Source organism: Balaenoptera acutorostrata, chromosome 17, assembly GCF_949987535.1.
Source record: "Balaenoptera acutorostrata chromosome 17, mBalAcu1.1, whole genome shotgun sequence".
NCBI classification, from domain to species: domain Eukaryota; kingdom Metazoa; phylum Chordata; class Mammalia; order Artiodactyla; family Balaenopteridae; genus Balaenoptera; species Balaenoptera acutorostrata.
Window position 1 is genome coordinate 25846315 of NC_080080.1, and position 19762 is coordinate 25866076.

General features: G+C 35.6%; 2 protein-coding genes across 4 annotated transcripts in view; one reads left to right on the plus strand and one right to left on the minus strand.

Annotated features, from left to right (window-relative positions):
• Positions 1-19762, plus strand: part of CSMD3 (CUB and Sushi multiple domains 3) — a 1183499-nt gene that overhangs the window by 915969 nt on the left and 247768 nt on the right. For all 3 annotated transcript variants that reach the window (XM_007188796.2, XM_007188797.2, XM_028168178.2), the window contains one exon: positions 15729-15845. In XM_007188796.2, coding sequence (XP_007188858.2) covers positions 15729-15845 — 117 coding nt within the window. The remainder of the gene's footprint in view (positions 1-15728; positions 15846-19762) is intronic.
• Positions 11025-11368, minus strand: LOC103003809 (small ubiquitin-related modifier 2-like). The gene is made up of 2 exons (XM_007188917.1): positions 11216-11368; positions 11025-11099 (listed from the first exon to the last, which is right to left on the minus strand). The coding sequence occupies exons 1-2, from the start codon at positions 11366-11368 to the stop codon at positions 11025-11027; spliced, it is 228 nt and encodes a 75-aa protein (XP_007188979.1).

Here is a 19762-nt window from a genome sequence, read left to right on the forward strand (position 1 = left end):
TTCTGCTGTCTGCCCTCTGGTGGTTGAGGCTATCTAAGAGGCTTGATGGGAGGCTCTGGAGGTGGGTAGAGCTGACTTGCTGTGGCGGTCAGAGCTCCGTAAAACTTTAATCCACTTGACTGTTGATGGGTGGGGCTGGGTTCCCTCCCTGTTGGTTGTTTTGCCTGAGGCAACCCAACACTGGAGCCTACCCGGGCTCTTTGGTGGGGCTAGTGGCAGACTCTGGGAGGGCTCACGCCAAGGAGCCCTTCCCAGAACCTCCACTGCCAGTGTCCTTGTCCCCAGGGTGAAACAGAGCCAGCCCTCGCCTCTGCAGGAGACCCCCCAACACCAGCAGGTATGTCTGGTTCAGTCTCCCCCAGGGTCACTGCTCCTTCACCTGGGTCCCAATGCACACACTATTTTGTGTGCGCCCTCCAAGAGTGGGGTCTCTGTTTCCCCCAGTCCTGTCGAAGTCCTGCAATCAATTCCCACTAGGCTTCAAAGTCTGATTCTCTATGAATTCCTCCTCCTGTTGCCGGACCCCCAGGTTGGGAAGCCTGACATGGGGCTCAGAACATTCACTCCAGTGGGTGGACTTCTGTGGTATAAGTGCTCGCCAGTCTGTGAGTCACCCACCCAGCAGTTATGGGATTTGATTTTACTCTGATTGCGCCCCTCCTACCATCTCACTGTGGCTTCTCCTCTGTCCTTGGACGTGGGGTATCCTCCTTGGTGAAGTCCAGTGTCTTCCTGTCGATGATTGTCCAGCAGCCAGTTGTTATTCTGGTGCTCTCGCAAGAGGGAGTGAGAGCACGTCCTTCTACTCTGCCATCTTGGTTAATCTCTTTTCGGTTTTGTTCTTTATAAGCATAAATTCCTTTTAAGATAAATTTTGTATTTTGTAATCAAAGTAAAATGTGCATATGATAACTAAGAAAAGAATACAAAGAAGCGTACCATTTAAAGCAATATAAACCAATGTTCATCTGCCTTACCCCTCTCTATTCTCCTATTCCTCAGCTGAGTTTTCTAATAATTTCTATTTTAATTGCTCTGATGGCCCTCTCTGTGACTCTGTATAACATGAAGCTCTGTTCCTTGATTTACCAATATTAGACAATATCTATTGATTCCCTGATATAAAAGATAACTAGTTATGTCACATCCACAGCTCCTCTCTTCAGTGTTTCAGTTATATTATTTTTGGTTATTCTAGTAATTGCCTTTGTCATGTATTAATTTGCTTATGCCTCTATTTGTAATTTCATCAATGTTTGAGAATTAGGTTGCCAGTCTTTGCTGCTTTTCATGCTAAGTCTTACCCCATAGAAGGAATCCTGACAAAAGTCTCTGAGAATGGGAGCAGGAAATTTTGACTGACTGGTAGTCTTTGTTGCAGAGTACATGAGCAGGGAGTTGGCTATTAGACTGTGATCCTTAAGTGCCAAAATAAGGAAAGATTTATTTATTTATTTATCTATTTAGTTATTTAAGTTATTTCTTGTAATGTTGCTTTAGTCCCCCCCAGAACACCAGAAGCTCATGAAGTCTTGGGCTACATATTACTCTTTAACACGCAGGACATTAATTTATACAAGAAGGCTCTTAGTAAAGTTATTTTACCTGATCTGAACCCTAAGAACTTACAGAGTCAGTCTGTTTCAGAAGATAGATTTTTATCATGGTTCAGGATTAAGTGTACATTTTAAATCTGAAGAAAATATTTTTAAGAGCTTATGTTGGACACTGGGAGATTATATTTGTCAGAAGTAGATCCAAAATGATAGCATCCTGTGTTAGGTCCTTCTTAATGTTGAGAAATCCTGCAGTTGATCTCATGAGAATGTCACATATATTAAATGATGGCAGAACAGGATATCTGTACCTGCAATTCACTTTGTGATAAAAAAAATCATGTTTGGAAAATAATTTCTTCTCTTCTTATTTTTCATACTTTTCATATCTGTTGAAACCCTGAGATATTTTATCTGTAGACATACTGGATTAAAAGAGAAGTCATATAGCATTCTTATCCATGATCTGATTCAATATTAGGTAAATGTATTAAAACACAAATGGTGACAGAATCCATATTTTCCCTTAATATTCATTTGATTTATTTCACCTAATGGTATTCCATTTGTTTATATAAATACACCTCTACCCTGATCTAGGGCACCAGTCATCTCTTACCTCTTAACCTCTCTCCTAACTAGTTTTTCTCATTTTCTTGTTTCCCCATACAGTCTCTTCTGAACACAGCAAAGTAATCTTTAAACCATACGTCACATTATATCACATATTTACTCAAAATCTATCAGTGCTTCCTAAATCTGAATAAATGCCAAAGCTCATATAATATAAAGCTCTACTTAATCTACCTATATACAACCTGATCTCTCTAAATATTTTCCCTTTTTACTTTATTCTTTGAGCCAGTGGATGGTACTTCAAAGCACTTATCACACTTCTGCCTCAAGGCTTTTGCACTTCTTGTCCTTTCTGCCTAAAGCTTTTTCCCCAGCTCTCTGGCTGGCTAGATTTTTCACTTCTTGTAGACATATGATCACTTGTCTTTTTAGTAGAAAAGCCATTTCTATTTACTTTCTCCTGACTTCCCAAAGCTCCCAGGATGAAATTAAAATATCTAAAATTGGAACAGTATATCCTGGGTAAAGATATCTCTGATGTGTAAATCATTAAATTTGGGAATACTGGCCGCAGTACCAATGCAGTAATTTTGTTGATTGATTGATTGAGGCATAATTGACATGTAACATTAAACTAGTTTCAGGTATACAAATAATGGTTTGATATTTATATGTATTGCAAAATGACCACCACAATACGTCTAGTTAATATCTGTCACCATACGTATATACAATTTTTTTTTTCTTGTGATGAGAACTTTTAAGGTCTATTCTCTTGGCAACTTTTATGTATGCAATACAGTAGTATTAACTATAGTCACCATGCTGTATACTGCCATGATTTTTTATTCTGTAACTGGACCAATGCAGTGTTCTTGATCTTTTCTATTGCTGTAGCCTACAGTGAGCACCCAAATAATATATAATTATAATGATAAGACCCTAAGAATAAACATATTTGGACTGTTAAAGAATCACTAGTTTGCCAATTATTCTAAAGAGAGAGTATCATTCATTCCTTTTTCTCAGGTGTTTAGGTGTATCTATATACCTGGTCGTGTACTAACTATTAGGGACAAAGACATGAATTCAATATAGTCCTTCCCCCTGGAGAGTTTACAATCTGATGAGTTACAGACAGATAAGATACATTGCTAGAAATAAAAGTAGAGTATCGTAAGAGCAGCATGGAGGTGCCTCTGACCTAGTTACAAAGAGAGATCAGGGAAGTCTTCCTTATGAAAGTGATACATGAACTGAGTCTTAAAAGTATAATTAAGAAGGAACCAGGTGAGGCACAAGGCATGAGGAGATGGTATATTTCACACCTAGGGTTCAGCATATATAAAAATGTAGAAGCAAGTGTAAACAGGAATATTGGTAGAATATCAAGCAGCTCAATAGGCAAAGTGTGTATGGGGAGGAGATAATAGCTTATCTGTATTGAACACAGTTTGAAGTTTTGTATACATATTATTTTATATCTCACCACAACCCCAAGAATTAGGGACTACTAAAATTCTCATTTTACACATGAGGAAACCAAGACAAAGAGAGATTCAGGTAGTTGCTCAGAGTCATACTTGCCTAGCAGTCTTGTTTAGGAGTCCATGCTCTTAATCACTGCCCTAAAGGTAGGCTGGGCAATTCTACAAATGACCTTCTATTGATCTTTTTATATCTCTAGAGCCTAAGAGTGCCTGGCTCTTAACCAACATACTAGTTGTTTAAATGCTTCATGAATGAATACATGGCACCAGGAATAAGAGTGAGATTTTGGATTCTCCACTTATTTCTGTAATCTTCCTTTAAGCTAGGTATGAGAATTAAGAAAAGGTAAAGTCCTACCAATAACTGATATAAAAGTGTTCACCTGAAATGGATTTTTGCATTTCGTTTGAAATACAGCTCTGAACAGAATACACATGCCTTAATAGATATAGTCATTAACTCAGTTCTCTCTTAAATCTGCAACGTTATTTTTAATACCTTTGTTTTGCTCATGTTAACATAAATCCTGGATTCTGGAAAAAAAATTAACTGAATCACCAATGACCTGTACAACTGATCAAAGTGCATAAACACAACTATGTTAAACTTAGACATCCAGTAGTCATCTGACACCACTGTTTGTTCAACTTCCAACTGCATGTGAAATGATAAAAGCTTTTAAAAGGAGAACTCTCTTACCCTAGCAACTGAAGAGAAAGTTTTGAAACAAAGAAATAAAAAATTCATTTTGTGATTATAGCTTTCCAACTTTAGAGTTATCTCTCATTAGTAACCTCATATGACCTACTTTTAATTAAATCATATTTTTTATGAAGAATTAAATAATTGAACTTTTATTCCAGATCTTCTGTTTAAATGGCATAATTTGCCTTGGGCTAATTCCTTATTTCAAATATTCTTAAGGTTTACAAAATTTTTTTGAGATGTGAAACGAGTCTAGACCCCATTCCATTATAAATGCATATAGAGATTATCTAGTCTAATATACTAAGCCATTTAGCATTTGATTTCATTTAAGTATGTGATATAACTAAAGCATGTAGATGAAAGATTAATGAAACAAGGCCTAGAGTTAAATTATTTTCAAGTATCATCAAATATCTACCTTTAATCAGCTACGCATAGGAATTTTGTTCACAGACATAATACACAAATTACTTGCAAGAACCGTGTTCTACAAAGAAGTGTAATGCATTCTGTGTTGAAAATAGTTAAGGTAGTATTGGGATAAAACCAAAGCACATTTCGTTTTCATGTGATAGGAGGAAACGTATACGAAAGGAATCGGGAAGGGAAGCTGATGTTATTGAGCACCTGCTAGTTTCCAGGCACTCTTACATACATTATCACTCCAGTTGGCCTCCTGCATCCTCCTTTAGAGAATCAGTAACATTGTTATTAATAAATCCCTGCTGGTTTGGATTCTGGAGCATACCATATATAGAGTTGTCCATGTGACAAGCAATTCAATTGCAAATCAATACCTGTAATTCAGAGCATATTTTCTTGTGACCACAGACTTGGAGCTCATATTTAAACCATTTTTATTTTCCATGCTTTTGGCATCTCAGTCACTACACCATGTCTCCAGATGGGTAGTCGCATGGCCTCTCATCATATTAAGATGCCCCCCTTCTCCACTACCATCTAGTCTATATTTAAGTCAGACCTCAAATATGCCTTCCTAATGTATTGCCAGTTTTTGCAGAAAAATAAGAAAAAAAATTTATACAGAAAGTTGAATCAACCCAACAATTCTCTCCTTACAGATGAAGAAAGCAAAGCGTGTAACAGTAACTATTAGAAGTCATGGTGAGATTCAAATTGTATTAAGGTAATAGGACAAAAGATCTAAAGATAGCCAAATCTTTACTTCAATTGGGGAAATAAAAAGTCTGCTAACAAAGTTCATTCCACAAAACCTAGAAGATAAAGGAAGCAATTTTTTAATTGAATAAGCATATCTGGAATACAATTCACATTGCAGGCAGTCTGTGAAAGATACCATAAAGACAAGACAGAATCTCACACAAATGTACACAGTAAAGAAAGAACAAATAACACTTCTTTTATCTCCTTGAGAGACAAATTGGTATACCTTTTGTCTTGCATACCTTGTGAATATACCTTGTAAGAACTCTGAGTTAATTTCAGAAGTATGTGTTTATAGTTTCAAAGGTCAGACGGCTGGAAGCCTTGACTCTAAAATGAAGAGATTGGTCTACTGTGTTTTCGAAGAGACACTGTGAAAGAGGGGAGAGGGAGATTACTGCTTCCCTTCCCTTTTTTAAAAACAGAAAATTTCATTTTATACTTTTACTCTAACCAGTGAACCATTCATTCCAAGATTCCTGAGGGAGATATATACATAAAAGGTGACAAAATAGAGCTCTCTGAGCAACAGGGACGTTGGTTCCTAACCCCAAAACACATTGAGTGAGTTAGATTGAGCCACATGGGAGAGTTAGTGAGTAAATCTGAACCATATTTAGGCTATGGTTCTAAATATCTTCAAGCATAAGTCAACTCTAAGACTAGGTATTTCTCCCAAAGTTCCAAACCTGAGTTTTAGGACCTTTCTGATGTTGGGAAGAATTTATCGGTCCTGTTAGGAAAGGAGACAAAAGAGCAGGAAGGAAGGGGTCCTCCAATGCAACTAATATTTTCCAGATCTTCTTAGGCCAAAGCAACAGTCTCTGAACCAATCTTCCTTAAGAAAAAGAGTAGATAGAAAATCACAAGGACAGGTGGTTTGGGAGGAATCTAATTAGAATAGTAGAGGTTCCTTTCGTGTGTGTGTGTGTGTGTGTGTGTACTCTGATGAAGCCTATGGACCTTAGAAACATCTTTTTAAATGCACAAAGTAAAATAAATCATGTAGGCTTGAAAGAAAAACCAATAATATTGAAATATATTTATCAAAGTACATAAAATCTATAATTGAAAAAACACATTTTTGATGTAATAATATATGTACTTCTTAATTAATGCCTTAAATTAGAAGTTCCAGCAGCAAGACTCTAGTACCTACTATAATTTTTAGTAGTGATGAGCATAAACAATATTTTGAGGTATCTGCAACAATTATATATAATATTTAAAAATATGTGATTTGGCAACAAAGTCCCATTTACTTCTAATGCTAATGTAATTTGTTGCTTACATTTGAAATTAAAGGAAATGATAAAATTAGTTAGGGTCTAATGAAAATATAGATATCTTTCCCTATCCAAATTTATGGAACAAGGGAAAGAAACCCCTGCATTATAAGAAAAGGGGGAAGATGAGAGGATTTCTGCTCCCTTTCACTAGTACTGTTAGCTCTTGTTTCCCCCCGACTTCTAAAGGATAAAGAATCCAGAGAAGTAGAGGACCTCACCCACACTGACCATCAATAGCTGGGCACGGCAAAGCCACCCAACCCATGAGAATACAGCTGAATCGAAGTTGTAGGTTCCTCTTCCTTTGGGATAGAGTACTTTGCTCTTTATCCTTAGGGAAAATTAATAGGAGAGGAAAATGAAAACCATGAGCTCCTCCTAGAGGGCAACAATGCCCTGGGTAGGGCCACTAAAAGGCATCCCTGTCTCTCTCAAGGGAAAAGTTTTGGTAGAAACACCAGGAAAGTTCCTCCTGCCCTTTCTCTAAGTTTTGTATTCCTTCTGGGATTGATGAGGTTAGTTTATCTTCCTAAGGCGTTTATGAAAGCCTCATTATATCGCCTCCAAGAGATTCTGGAGTAGGTCAGGAGAGTTTCTTAATTCATTTCATCTAAGACCACATCGTATGCCAGATGGAACAGACACCTCCTGTTTCAGTTCCAGTTTGAATTTTCTTCTCTTCAATAAGAGAGGCTACTCAGTCAGTAAATAGTGAAGCTGGAATTCAAAACTACACCTTTCTGATTCCAAAGCTTTGGGTTTTATATTGCATTTGTTGTGCTACCCTAAACAAAGGGTTTGAAAAATCTATGAGTTTTACATGCTGTGCATTTAGTCAACAGCAAGATATTAATGTAATGTATATTTTATTCTTCCTAATATTCATGGTGTATATTTATTAGAAGTCCATTATATACACAAACACTACACTAGGCTCCAGAGTTATAAATAGTGTGCAAAAAAGAAATGGAAACTTTGACTTAATCGATCATGGAGTCAAGAGATAGAAACAGACCTTAATCAAAGAGCCATACAAATATATATATAATTACAAGTTGTAATCAATGTCCTGAAACTAATTGATGGAATGCTGTATGATGAGGGCTTCTGAGATAGTCCGGAGACAGGGAAGAAACTTTCCTGAGAAAGCAGCGTCTGTGAGAAGATCAGGTAGGAGTTAAAAAATTGTTACAGGTTTCTTTTTTTCTCTCTAAACTTACTTATACTAAAATATTAGCTGTCTTAAGTAATTTTTTAATAATAAAAGACTGCTATCACTAACAGTCAATGACAGAGAGAAATAAAGTAAGCAATGAAAAGGGATTGTAGTTTTAAAAATGCACTAATAATTTGATTAAAATCATTTTAGGAACTTGCCTTCGCATACACAGTTTCCTACAAATCATTGATTAGTGATTTCTAGGGTCTTGGGAGTGGAGCAAATGGGGAGTGACTGCTAATTAGTATAGGAATTATTTTGGGATGACAAAAATATTCTCAAATTAGATAGTGGGGTTGGTTACACAACTTTGTGAATATGCTAAAAAGATACTCAATTGTACACTTCGAAAGGATGAATTTTATGGTATGTAAATTTTATCTCAATCTTGAAAATGAGGTTAAAAATTAGTGACATAGGTATCACAGATGAACTACTAGCACCCATGAGACCATTAGTTTTATTAGAATTTGTATATGGTAACATGGAAGATCTATCAAAGGAACATATCTATTCATAGACCATTGTCACAGAATGAACTCCTCTTTTTCTAAGAACGTACTCTATGATGGAGAACACAGCTCATAGAGCACTGAAGGGTGAAGGGAATGTTTTCCTAGCCAGCAAAAGCAGATGAATAAGTCTAGGCAATTAGTGAGGTGAGGTGACAAGATATAGAAGCTCATATTGTACTAAGTTGACTTACTGAGTCATTAAAATGGTTTATAAACCACTGATTATAACGTTAAGATGGATTTTTTTTTTTTTAGTGTTAAACAGGAGTGCGGAATTAGAACACAGAATTAATTCACAAGTCATGAAGACTGATTTTTGCTCTTTTTCTTTTCAGTGAACAGATGAAACAATAGAAAACTCTATTTATCCTTAGCAATATTTTTTTATTATCCTTAGCAATATTATCCTTAGTTTTCCAGATACATAATTTGAATGTGTCAAAGATAGTGCAGAGGAAAATGAAGAGTAAAATAAATGTGACTTAGAGTAATAGTTTATAATTTAAAGTAATATTTATTACCATTATGATAAAATAGCCTTATGGGAGGTTTATTATCTAAGGCAGATATACAAAATGAAGTTTGTTTACTTATATAGGAAACGTGAAGAGGCACATGAAATGAATGGCTGAATAGTTAGATGTTTTTGTGAAGATGAAGGTTTTGAACAAAGAGAAAAAAGCAATAGTAATTTTAATCTTAAAGTCAATACTGAGAATAACAGCTGTCTGCATTATAAATTCATATCACAGAGGGTTATGAAAGTCCTTCTCTTAAAAAAAAAGACTCCATGAGAGATACAGCTTTCAGACACATTCTATACCAGGATTTATGATTTGTGATATTCAATTGGACTATATCAGAGCATAGGTAATTTACTAGAAGTGGACCAGCACTTTTGTAAAGTACAGCAGTTCTTTCAACCTGAAGAAGTCACAGGCGACATCCAGTAAATTATCTATTTAATATACCATATTGCTCTTTTGTGACCTGCAAGAATTCATCACTTTTGAAAGTACCTAACTTGCTTTCAGAGAAAAATTTATACATTATATAATAATTTTCATTATAGAGTATATTTGATAATAAATTATACATTACACAAGTGAAAAGAGAGATTTGAAGTTGTGAGTAGCTTAAGGCTGCAGTGTATATAATATAAAGTCTCTGGACATTTAAGAAGTACCTCTTCCATGTAAGTGATTTGAGATTCTTCTGTTCTTCCTACCTTCAGTGGGAAGGTATCTCAGTTCTTCTTCTTCAGTCCTCTTCCTCCATCCCGCACACATGATCAAACCATAGGTGGGAAGTCCTTTTTATTGCACTAGTAGCCTTAACATTTAATTTCAGTCTCATCCGCTGATTTTCCTAGAGATAACCACATCTGTCTATTGTATCACCACATCATAGTTCAGGAGTAACACAAGTATACACAGTATAGTTCCAGCATGGGCATATTTTACTTGTACAAATAAAACCATACAAATTCATCCAAAAGAGGATTTTTAAAAAAACAAACAGGAAAAGAGGGAACAAGGAAAATAATACAAAATTAAACTGCGTGGGTGATTTCGCTCCCTCAATGAGGGTATGCTACAGACTGATAAAATGTTAGCAAGGATTTGCTACTGTGAAATGGTAGGTATGAGTTTGCCATTCCCTCAGTGGAACTCAGTGTCGATGTGACTGGCTCTCAGATTGTAAAATTCTTATGATTAAATATATTTCTAATGTTTAAAGATACATATCTTACACATAATAGTGTCTCTAAATATAAAGCAACAGTGATTCCTGGTAATCAGAGAAACAGCAAAGATTTCAATCCCAGAAAGAAAAAAAAAATAGGCTTACATGGATTTATTGGGAGGGTATATCTTTCTTTTTTCCATTTTAAACAGGAAGTTTATTTAAACAGCAAGATGCCTGACTTGAAGGGAAAACTATCTAGGATTTATTTATTTTAGAGTAATTTATCCCTACTTAAAGAAAAATTGCCCTACATGTAACAGCTACATACAAAAAAGTTATAAAATTTTCCTTGATTTTACAATGATATGTGAAAAACATTAAAATTCTCCAATCAAGCAAGGTATGCAAGGATTTTTATGTTGTTCTTTTTTTTTTTTTTTAAACAGTGAGAGCAAAATAACTTACTGGAATATAAAGATAAGAACTGAATGAGCATGCCACTAATGGAGAAAAGGGGGTATTTTCACAGAACCAGTATTTTTCTCCATCCCACCTCCATTTGATGCTGATCAAAACATACCATTGGCCATTTAGTTTAAAAAAATGCAATATGCTTGTGCACATATATCAGTTACTTTAGGTACAATAAAGGAATGGGGGTGGGGAAAATGAAAGAGTAGAGAAAACTATACTGTAGTGGTCAGGATGTGGTGGAACCTAATTGCGGTTTTCTAATTTAGAATGTCTTCTTGGTCTGGAGGAACAGAATTCTGGAGTAAAGTAGCAGGTTCACTTTCTAGTAGCCACCTCCTGTCTGCTGACAGAACACATCAATTGTATCTTCATCCTCCATTTCCAACCATGAAAAGTTCTTTCTAAAAACTGGTAATTTTGAATATAAAACAACCTTGGGCACCTGTGCAGATGTGTCTGTTTCACTGATTGGCTGCCCATCAAATCAGAATCTGATCTGCCTCATTGACAAACCCTGTGTTCACAGTAGGCTTTCATTAGTTTACTAAGTGGCATATGCCTCTTACTCTTAAACTGCACCACAGAACCATCCTGCCCCACCACCTTCAAATTAATGTGATCGTTGTTCTCAGTCTTGACTCCTTCCTTGGGCTTTTCGTTGCCCATGGCGAGCGCCGGAGTCTCTTCAGCTGCCACTTCACAAAAGAGGTACCAGGTCCGCACGGAACGAGCACACAAGCAGCACCAGGAGAGGGTATATCTTGATTGTCTTGGATTCAAGTCAGTTTATGGGGTAATTTCAACCAAGTGAAATGTTTGTGTTATGTGCTGACTGTGGAACACCATTTTGTAGTAGCATGGTCTTGGCAAGCGTAGTTCATTTAATTGTCCAACAGACCTTTATGGAGAATATACTGTGTATTCGAACTGTTCTAGGAAGAGAAAAGAAACATTGTAAGACTTATTATGTGTTAGAAAAATCACTAGCCGTGGTAAGAACTTGTGGGGATGCGTGGAACTGGGAGTCTGTTGAAAGAGCCCATATGGAAACTGTCGGGAGTCTGGTTTGCAGCAGTTACAGTGGCAGAGGAGAGAGAGAGGCTGAAAAGCTACAGGAGAGTACGAGCAACAAATCAGTGATATATTGAACTCTAAGAGTCAGGGAGAAAGTATCAAGAATACGGCATTTTGCCTGAAAAAGAAAAAAATATATATAAATATATATATATATGTGTGTGTGTGTGTGGATGAATCACTTTGTCTACATCTGAAACTAACACAACACTGTAAATTCACTATACCTCAAGAAAAAATTGTTACAAAGAAGAATAATGGCATTTTATAATAGGCTAAGTTTGACATTTTAAGTGTTTAAAATACTTAGGCTTTATATGTATACATAAAACACAATTCTTTAGTGCTGTGAAATCATAATTACAGCAAACAATATAAATGTTAGGATTATTGTCAAAGCGATAGCACATTTTAGAATTAGCAGTTTGGCATTTTGGAAAGTATGTTCTGAAGAACATTGGTCATGTGAGATGAAAGAGAGCCTCCATGATCAAATAAGTTTGTAAGAACAAGTATGACATTCCCCAAACCTTACTAAAGTCTCAGTTAAGTCTCATAGCATAGAACCCTATTTATTTTACCCATGTATTTCCTAAACTTACTTAATCACAGAACCATTTCTTCTCATAATACATGTGTTCTACAAAAATGCTATTAAAATAGAGATTTAAGAGTAGTCATATGTATCACATAAGTTATAATCAAGAACAGGTGAGTTCTTATGTTTTGCATTACAATGGATATAGGCTGTTTAGAAAAACATAGCCAGTTTGACAAAAGGCCCACAGGTATGAGTCAAATGGCAAAAATAAGCATAGAATTAAAAGTTCTGTCTTGCTTTTATCTTCTACTGATTGTTAATAGAGCCTGAAAGATAACGGCTGACCTTTTCTGTACTAGCCAATAAAATGAAATTAAAACAGGAAGAAAGAATACAGAAAGCTTCTAGGAACCAACATTACAAGAATTAGTAAAGCTGGCCTGGCTTAGTCATTATTCCATTTAGATTTTTATAAACATATAACAGATTACAGTATATCTGCACCTCACAGCATAGTGAATTTTCCCTTATTTACATACTGCATAAAATATTGTCAGTCACCACAATATTCAACATAATTGACTATAAATTAGGCCATGCTGTAAGCACTGACCAGAAAAAATGTAAAATTATAGCTACCAGCACAAATAACAAAATCTAACATAATATTAGTTACCATAAAGACCTGTGATTATACTGCAACCTTATATATATTCATTAGTGGTTAAAAAACTTTATATGTTTTCATATTTATAAATGAGATTTTTAACAAGAGCCGTCCCAAAAGTCCATTATGCAAAATAAAATATTCAAAACATATTGAGGCTATCAGATGCATAGTAATGTAGAATGGCAGAATGTTCATGACTAAGTCACAAAGCTGAACTTGAGTTAGAAGCTCTCATTTCTATTCATTCTTTCAAATTATAAAAATAAGAGCTTTTGTCACGTACATTCAAAGTATTGTCATTTTGGAGCACCTTAAAATCAGAAAGAAAATTAACATAAAACATGCTGCTTATTCTTGAGTGATTCTCTCATCAGTACTATTATCAGCTGAATAAAGTTATCAGTGCTGAAATAAGAATACACCTGACTAATCTCAAACACTAATGAGCGATGAGAGCAGTGCTTCTTTGGTTATTATCATCATTGTCAATTTGTTGTTCTAGGGAGTTCTAATTTTACTATGTTTAATTCTAACTATTTATTACCATTTTATAGAACATTAAAAGGAAAAAATGTAGAACATTCATTAGCCACCCAACTCAGTACAACTTACTGTTTGCTTTGTATGTGTGTGTTTTAAATATATTACTCTATCTTTAAACTTTGGCCAGAAATCCATCAAAAGTTTTGAACTTTTCAAACTGTCATGACTCTTCTCAAGCCACCTAACACACCCCTGCATTCAGCTCTCTTTAAAAGGAAATCAGGCATTAACTCCAATAAATTCCCAGCATAAAACCTAAACCTATGTATTTTCAGTCTTCTTCAGCTCTTTTTCTCAAGTCACAGAGGACTGTCATTAATGCTTTCTAAACTTAATCACTCCAGTTTAGTTTTTGATCTTTCCCAAGCCTCTAAGTCAGTGCTCCAGATATTCCCTCTTTAATGACTCTGTCCTCCCTGTTCAAACAACAGTAACAAAAACGCATTCAGCTTTGCATCTTCCCCCAGCTACTCCCTACATTCTTCTTCTGTTTATGATTAAGATTCTGATTACTTTTGTATCTCTTTATAAACCACTTATTCTTCATCCAACTACAGTCTAGCTACCTCTCTCTACTCTAGTTCAAGGGTTAGCAACTTTTTCTGTACAGAGCCAGATGATATTTTGGGCTTTGCTGACCACATATGTCTCTGTGATGTATTCTGGTTTATTTTTTTCTTTTGTTTTAAACTCTTTAAACATGTGAAAACTTCCTTTGGTACAGGGTGGATTTGGTTTGCTGGCTGTAATTTGCAGAAAGTGGCTCTGGTTAAAACTACTGTATCAATAATACCAAAAAGTTCCTTTCTGGTGTTTGAAGGGAATCCTCCCTACACAAATTCAAGGCGAATTAAGTGATAAGCTGAAGGAAGGCAGGACATCAGCTTTAATATTGATAAAAGCTGAGGAGCAGTAACAGTGGGCTTCCTGTGCAGCTGCAGGTCTCTCCCAACCACCATGGCCACCCCCTCAACAGATTCACCCTTAAATAGGCTGTAGAGGAGACCAGCAAGCTGCTTTACAGGCAGGATGGCTCCCAACCAGAAGTAAAGTTTCTGTCCTGGGCTCACCCATCAAGAAGCTCATTCCATCTCCATGGGGTAAGGGGTGGAGACAGCAGGCCGGCAAGCCTAGGCAAAATCCCTCCTGGAGGAAACCAGAGGCATAGAGAAGTAGCTCCCTGCTACCTAATACTCTAGACCGCCAAGCCACCTCAGACTCCTTTTTCATTTATTACCACTTTGCAACACAATGGTTTTGAACACTTTCTTTTCATTGAAACTTTCCTCCCCATTGGCTCCCAAGAGACTAAATTCTTTGTAGCCACCCTCTCACTAATTCTACTTTGGCATTCTCTGACCTCCTCTTTGGCCATCTTTTCTCATTCTACATACTTTTCTGGGAGATCTCATTCATTTAAATAATATCAACTATCATCTTTTGCTTTTGATACCTATAACTCCTTTAGTAGCCCAGATCTTTCTCTGTGTTCCAGAACTACAAATCCCAAAGCATCCGCCTATCTTGTGAAAAACAGAACAACTATCTACAAATTTTCCAGAAACATTGGTTTCACCCTCATCTTTTTTAGGAACATAGCACATTTGGGGCTGAGGTAGCAATAATGTCTCTCTTATGCACCATCAGCAGCTCTTCTGATTTACATGTAAACCATAAGCAGATAGAGATTGGTGAGAGAATATTTTACTTAGAAGAGTGGATGAATGTGTTTGTACAGCCACCCCTGTCCCGTGTATAGAAATACCTCAGTTGGTGGTAGCATAATCAAGGTTGATTTTGAGTAGAGTTTCAAAGCCTGGTGGTGAGTAAAACAATTTCCCACTGCATGTGTAATTTCTCATCATTATAAAAGAGATGATTATCTTTACACTTTTATCATAAATGAAAGCAGGCCACCATTATTACCTTTAGAGATAGACAGCACCATTGCAACGTTATTATATTACTTTGTTTCTGAGAAGCGTAAATCTGAATACTTAAAAAGAAGCTTTCTGTTGCATGTGCACAATTTTTGATTTTTAAAATATTTGACAGTGGGGACCTTGTTAAAAGATGGAAATAAATGATATTCCTTAAAATCCAGTAGCCATAATTTTTATAGCATGAAAATAGTCATAGTATGAATTTTTAAATGTTTTTCTAAAAATAATATTTTTTTAACATTTTTTTATTTCCAGCACCTTGTGGAAGTCGTTCAACAGGTTCAGAAGGCACTGTTCTATCACCAAACTATCCAAAAAATTACAGTGTGGGACATAATTGTGTTTATTCTATAGCAGTTCCCAAGGAGTTTGGTAAGTAAGATATATCTCATCATGTAGGGTATCATTCCAGACATGCTTTATTTTCACTATATGCTATTCAAAATGTTAGTTGTTTTTTAATGAAAATATTTACTATTCATAAAGTACTTTGCAATTTTTTTTAGATAGTAGTTTTGTAATAATAAAATTTTGAGGTTATTGTACTCATTTTGAATGTACAGTCAAGTGCACAGGTGAACAACAATATAAAAATGAAAACAGGATTGTTTTTAATTTTTAAAAATAAGTACATCCAGTAACCTTGCAAGTGCCTTCATATTGGAATTTCATAAAATGGGAAATTACCAGAGCATAAAGCAAAGTCTGCTCTGCAAAATATGCATAAAATCAAATATAGAACAATTATAATAATGACAATAATATGTACAAAACAATCGTATCAGTTTTATACTTTATTAACACATTTCCAGAAAGAAAAGATTTTGGTTTTAGGCACCTAGTTTCTGGGACAACAAGGGATATAAAAAGACAGCAAAGGACATTTCAGCTAATCTTGTCAACCTGACAGTCTGTTCTGCATTGGCACTGAGAAGACAATGTGTCCTTTGCTGCCTTCACATCTCCCTGATCACAAGTTTTAGAAGTCACTCACCTGGCTTCTAAAGGTTTTGGATCTGAAATCTAGCTGGATCTAACCCAGGTTTAGCTCTCTTTATGGATGGATAGGCAAAGGAAATTTAGTGAGCAGTAAACTGTTGGAGAGAGGCTGAAAGTTTAGACTTCTAGAATTTAGATTTACAGCATTGTGTTACATGGTAAAGGATTTGCTGTGAAATGAATGTCTGAGTCAGGATGACAAAGTATTGTAGCAGAAGGACATAGATTTGATCATATCAAGGTTCTTGGATCACGTATTGACTTAATGTTTCTGCTGACGTATAAAATAAGCTGATGCTTCCAGTCCAATTGCTTATAATGAGATATTACCTATATATGCTCTATATGTCCTCCTTTTCTCTCTTCTGAAACAAGTCCAAGATCCTCAACTTACTCAAAAGAACATTGTCGTCAGAAGGGAAGCACTAAATCTTTTATTTTAACCTTAAAATAGAATTGATGATGTTAGCATTAGCAAGGTGTCTATTTCTTTTCTACAAACTATTTCTTCTTCTTAGCATATTGATCGGTTACATCAGAGTTGAGTTCTTTAATTGTGAAGAGAACAACAGTTTAGAAGGAAAAACATCATCCGCTTAATCGTGTTTATTTTGTTTTATTTTATTTTATTGCCTTTTGTGCCCAAGAGAGCCCTTCCCTTGCTAGAGGGGTTTATAGGCCCCAGCTGCCAAAAATATTACATGGTTGATGACAGAATCCTAGCACTGCTAATCCAGAAGACTGCATGGCGATCTGAGTCCTCTTTGGAAACCAGTAATTTGTTCTTTTATACTCTGTTCTTGGGATGGCATGCAATCAAAGGAATGAAAAGGAAGAAAATCAGGCATTTCCTTTTCTGACACATAAACATTTGGTCACCTGGAGGTATTTTACAGTAGCCTATGCATGTATGTTCAAAAAGAGAAGAAAAAAGTACTGATTAAAATACAATTAAATTAATAGATTCCTAATGAATGGAATCTTTATTTTAGCAGAGTTAATGTAAGTTAAATTTAATTATCTTAATATGAAATAATGCAACTAATAATTGGTGGTTTTTAACACTAATTATTTTTTAAACAAGTCCTTTTGGGTTATCTGTGGGTAAAATCAAATGCACTTTGATTTATTAGTAAGGAAACTGATTTTGTTTTTATAAATGTTGCGTCGTTCTTTATTTCAAACTACTCATAGAGTCAAACAGACTGAATTCTAATTTCAGCTTGTCACACCTTAGCTATATATCTTTGGACAAGTTACATAATCTTTTTTGAGACTCAGTTTCTTTATTTGTAAAGCAGGGATCATTATGTCTATGGAGCAGAGCTGTTGTTAGTAGTAAATGAGAAAAAAAATATATATGTGTATATATGATATCTTACATAGTTCATACTATTGGGTTTAAGAATGCCAGCTTTGGAGTCAGATTTCTGGATTCAGAACACAACTCAATTTACTCTTTTTCATTGGACTAATTACATCATCTGCCTGAGTCTTACTTTTCTTATCTCTGAAATAGAGGTGGTAAATGTCTATTTCTTAGGGTTATTTGATAATTAAATAAAAAATATGTAAGTGATTGGTATAATAACATATAGTAAGTCATACACACACGAGTGCACATACAGACACACTTTTTTTTTAAATTTAATTTTATTTATTTATTTATTATTTTTGGCTGTGTTAGGTCTTCGTTTCTGCGCAAGGGCTTTCTCTAGTTGCGACAAGCGGGGGCCACCCTTCATCGCGGTGCGCGGGCCTCTCACTATCGCGGCCTCTCTTGTTGCGGAGCACAGGCTCCAGATGCACAGGCTCAGTAGTTGTGGCTCACGGGCTTAGTTGCTCCGCGGCATGTGTGATCTTCCCAGACCAGGGCTCGAACCCGTGTCCCCTGCATTGGCAGTCAGATTCTCAACCACTGCGCCACCAGGGAAGCCCTCAGACACACTTTTTTTATGTTCACATTCATAGGCACTCCCATCGCCCCCAAAAGGCGAAATAAAATGACCTGGATTACTGGATTGCCCTAGGGTCATAAGAGTAGCATGGCTAAAAATAAAACATTTATATTATGTAATTAAAGCATGAAAACAAATATTTCGTGCTTTATATCTCCAGTGACTATCCAACCACCTATTGATCACTTAAAATTTTCTGGGAGCAGAGTAGAGGAATTAAAACCTACTGATCATCATAGATTTCTTCCTGTCCCTACCTTTACCTCTTTAATGTGAGATAATCAAGCAATAGTTACTGGATCTCTACAGATCAAATTTCTATTTTGCTTCTTCTTCCTCTCATTCTCTCTTTGCCATAATTTCCCTCTATTGCCACTTTGAGTTATGTTTTATGACTTTTTGGTATAACTTCATAGCATATCACTTCTCACTTTTTCCCTTTTCTTGTCATTTATCCCAAATTATAATCATTTTTTCTTCCATATCTTTTATATGCTGACACTTTTAGAATTTAATTTTTAAAATCATTTAGCATAATATCTGTCAGTACACTCAGTTCATATATTGGGATTGTAGTTTTTTACAAGGGTTAAGGTTCTGAAGTCATTAGGTAAGGAGAAAATCACATATAATCAACATTACCCATGAAATACCTTAAATCAGCCATAGAAGATCATCTACATGGTTTTTTGTAAGCCATATTATTTCAATAATTCTAACAGGACATTTTTCCTCCAGTGTTAGAAAGATAACAGTTTGTTCAGATAATACCAGTTGAGCTAGTTTGGTTTCTTACAGGTCATTTAGTACCAAATTACTTTCATTTATTTATTTTTGCCCAGTGTAGATTTGAATTCATATCAATTAAATGTGCACATAACGTGACTCTACTAGTTGATTTAGTGAATACTATTTTGTCAGTGAATTCCTATCTTTCAGTTTTTCTAGATAAGAGAATCATCAATTCATAATGCTTTCATCGGCATCATTGGATTTTATTTCAACTTCAGATATTAGGGTTACTTTGGTAATACTCATTCTGTGGGATTCAAGTTGTTTTAAATACTTAGAAAAATAACAATTATGGATCAGTTATTGATATTTTGCTGTCTTTCTTCTAACAATTAAACTATTTCACTTGGATTTTTTTGTTTTAAAAATACCCTACCTGGGACTTCCCTGGCAGTCCAGTGGTTAAGACTCCACACTTCCACTGCAGGGGGCACGGGTTTAATCCCTGGTTGGGGAACTAAGATCCCACATGCCACACGGCGTGGCCAAAAACAAAAAATGCCCTACTTTATCTATTAATCAAATAAGTTTTAATTTTCC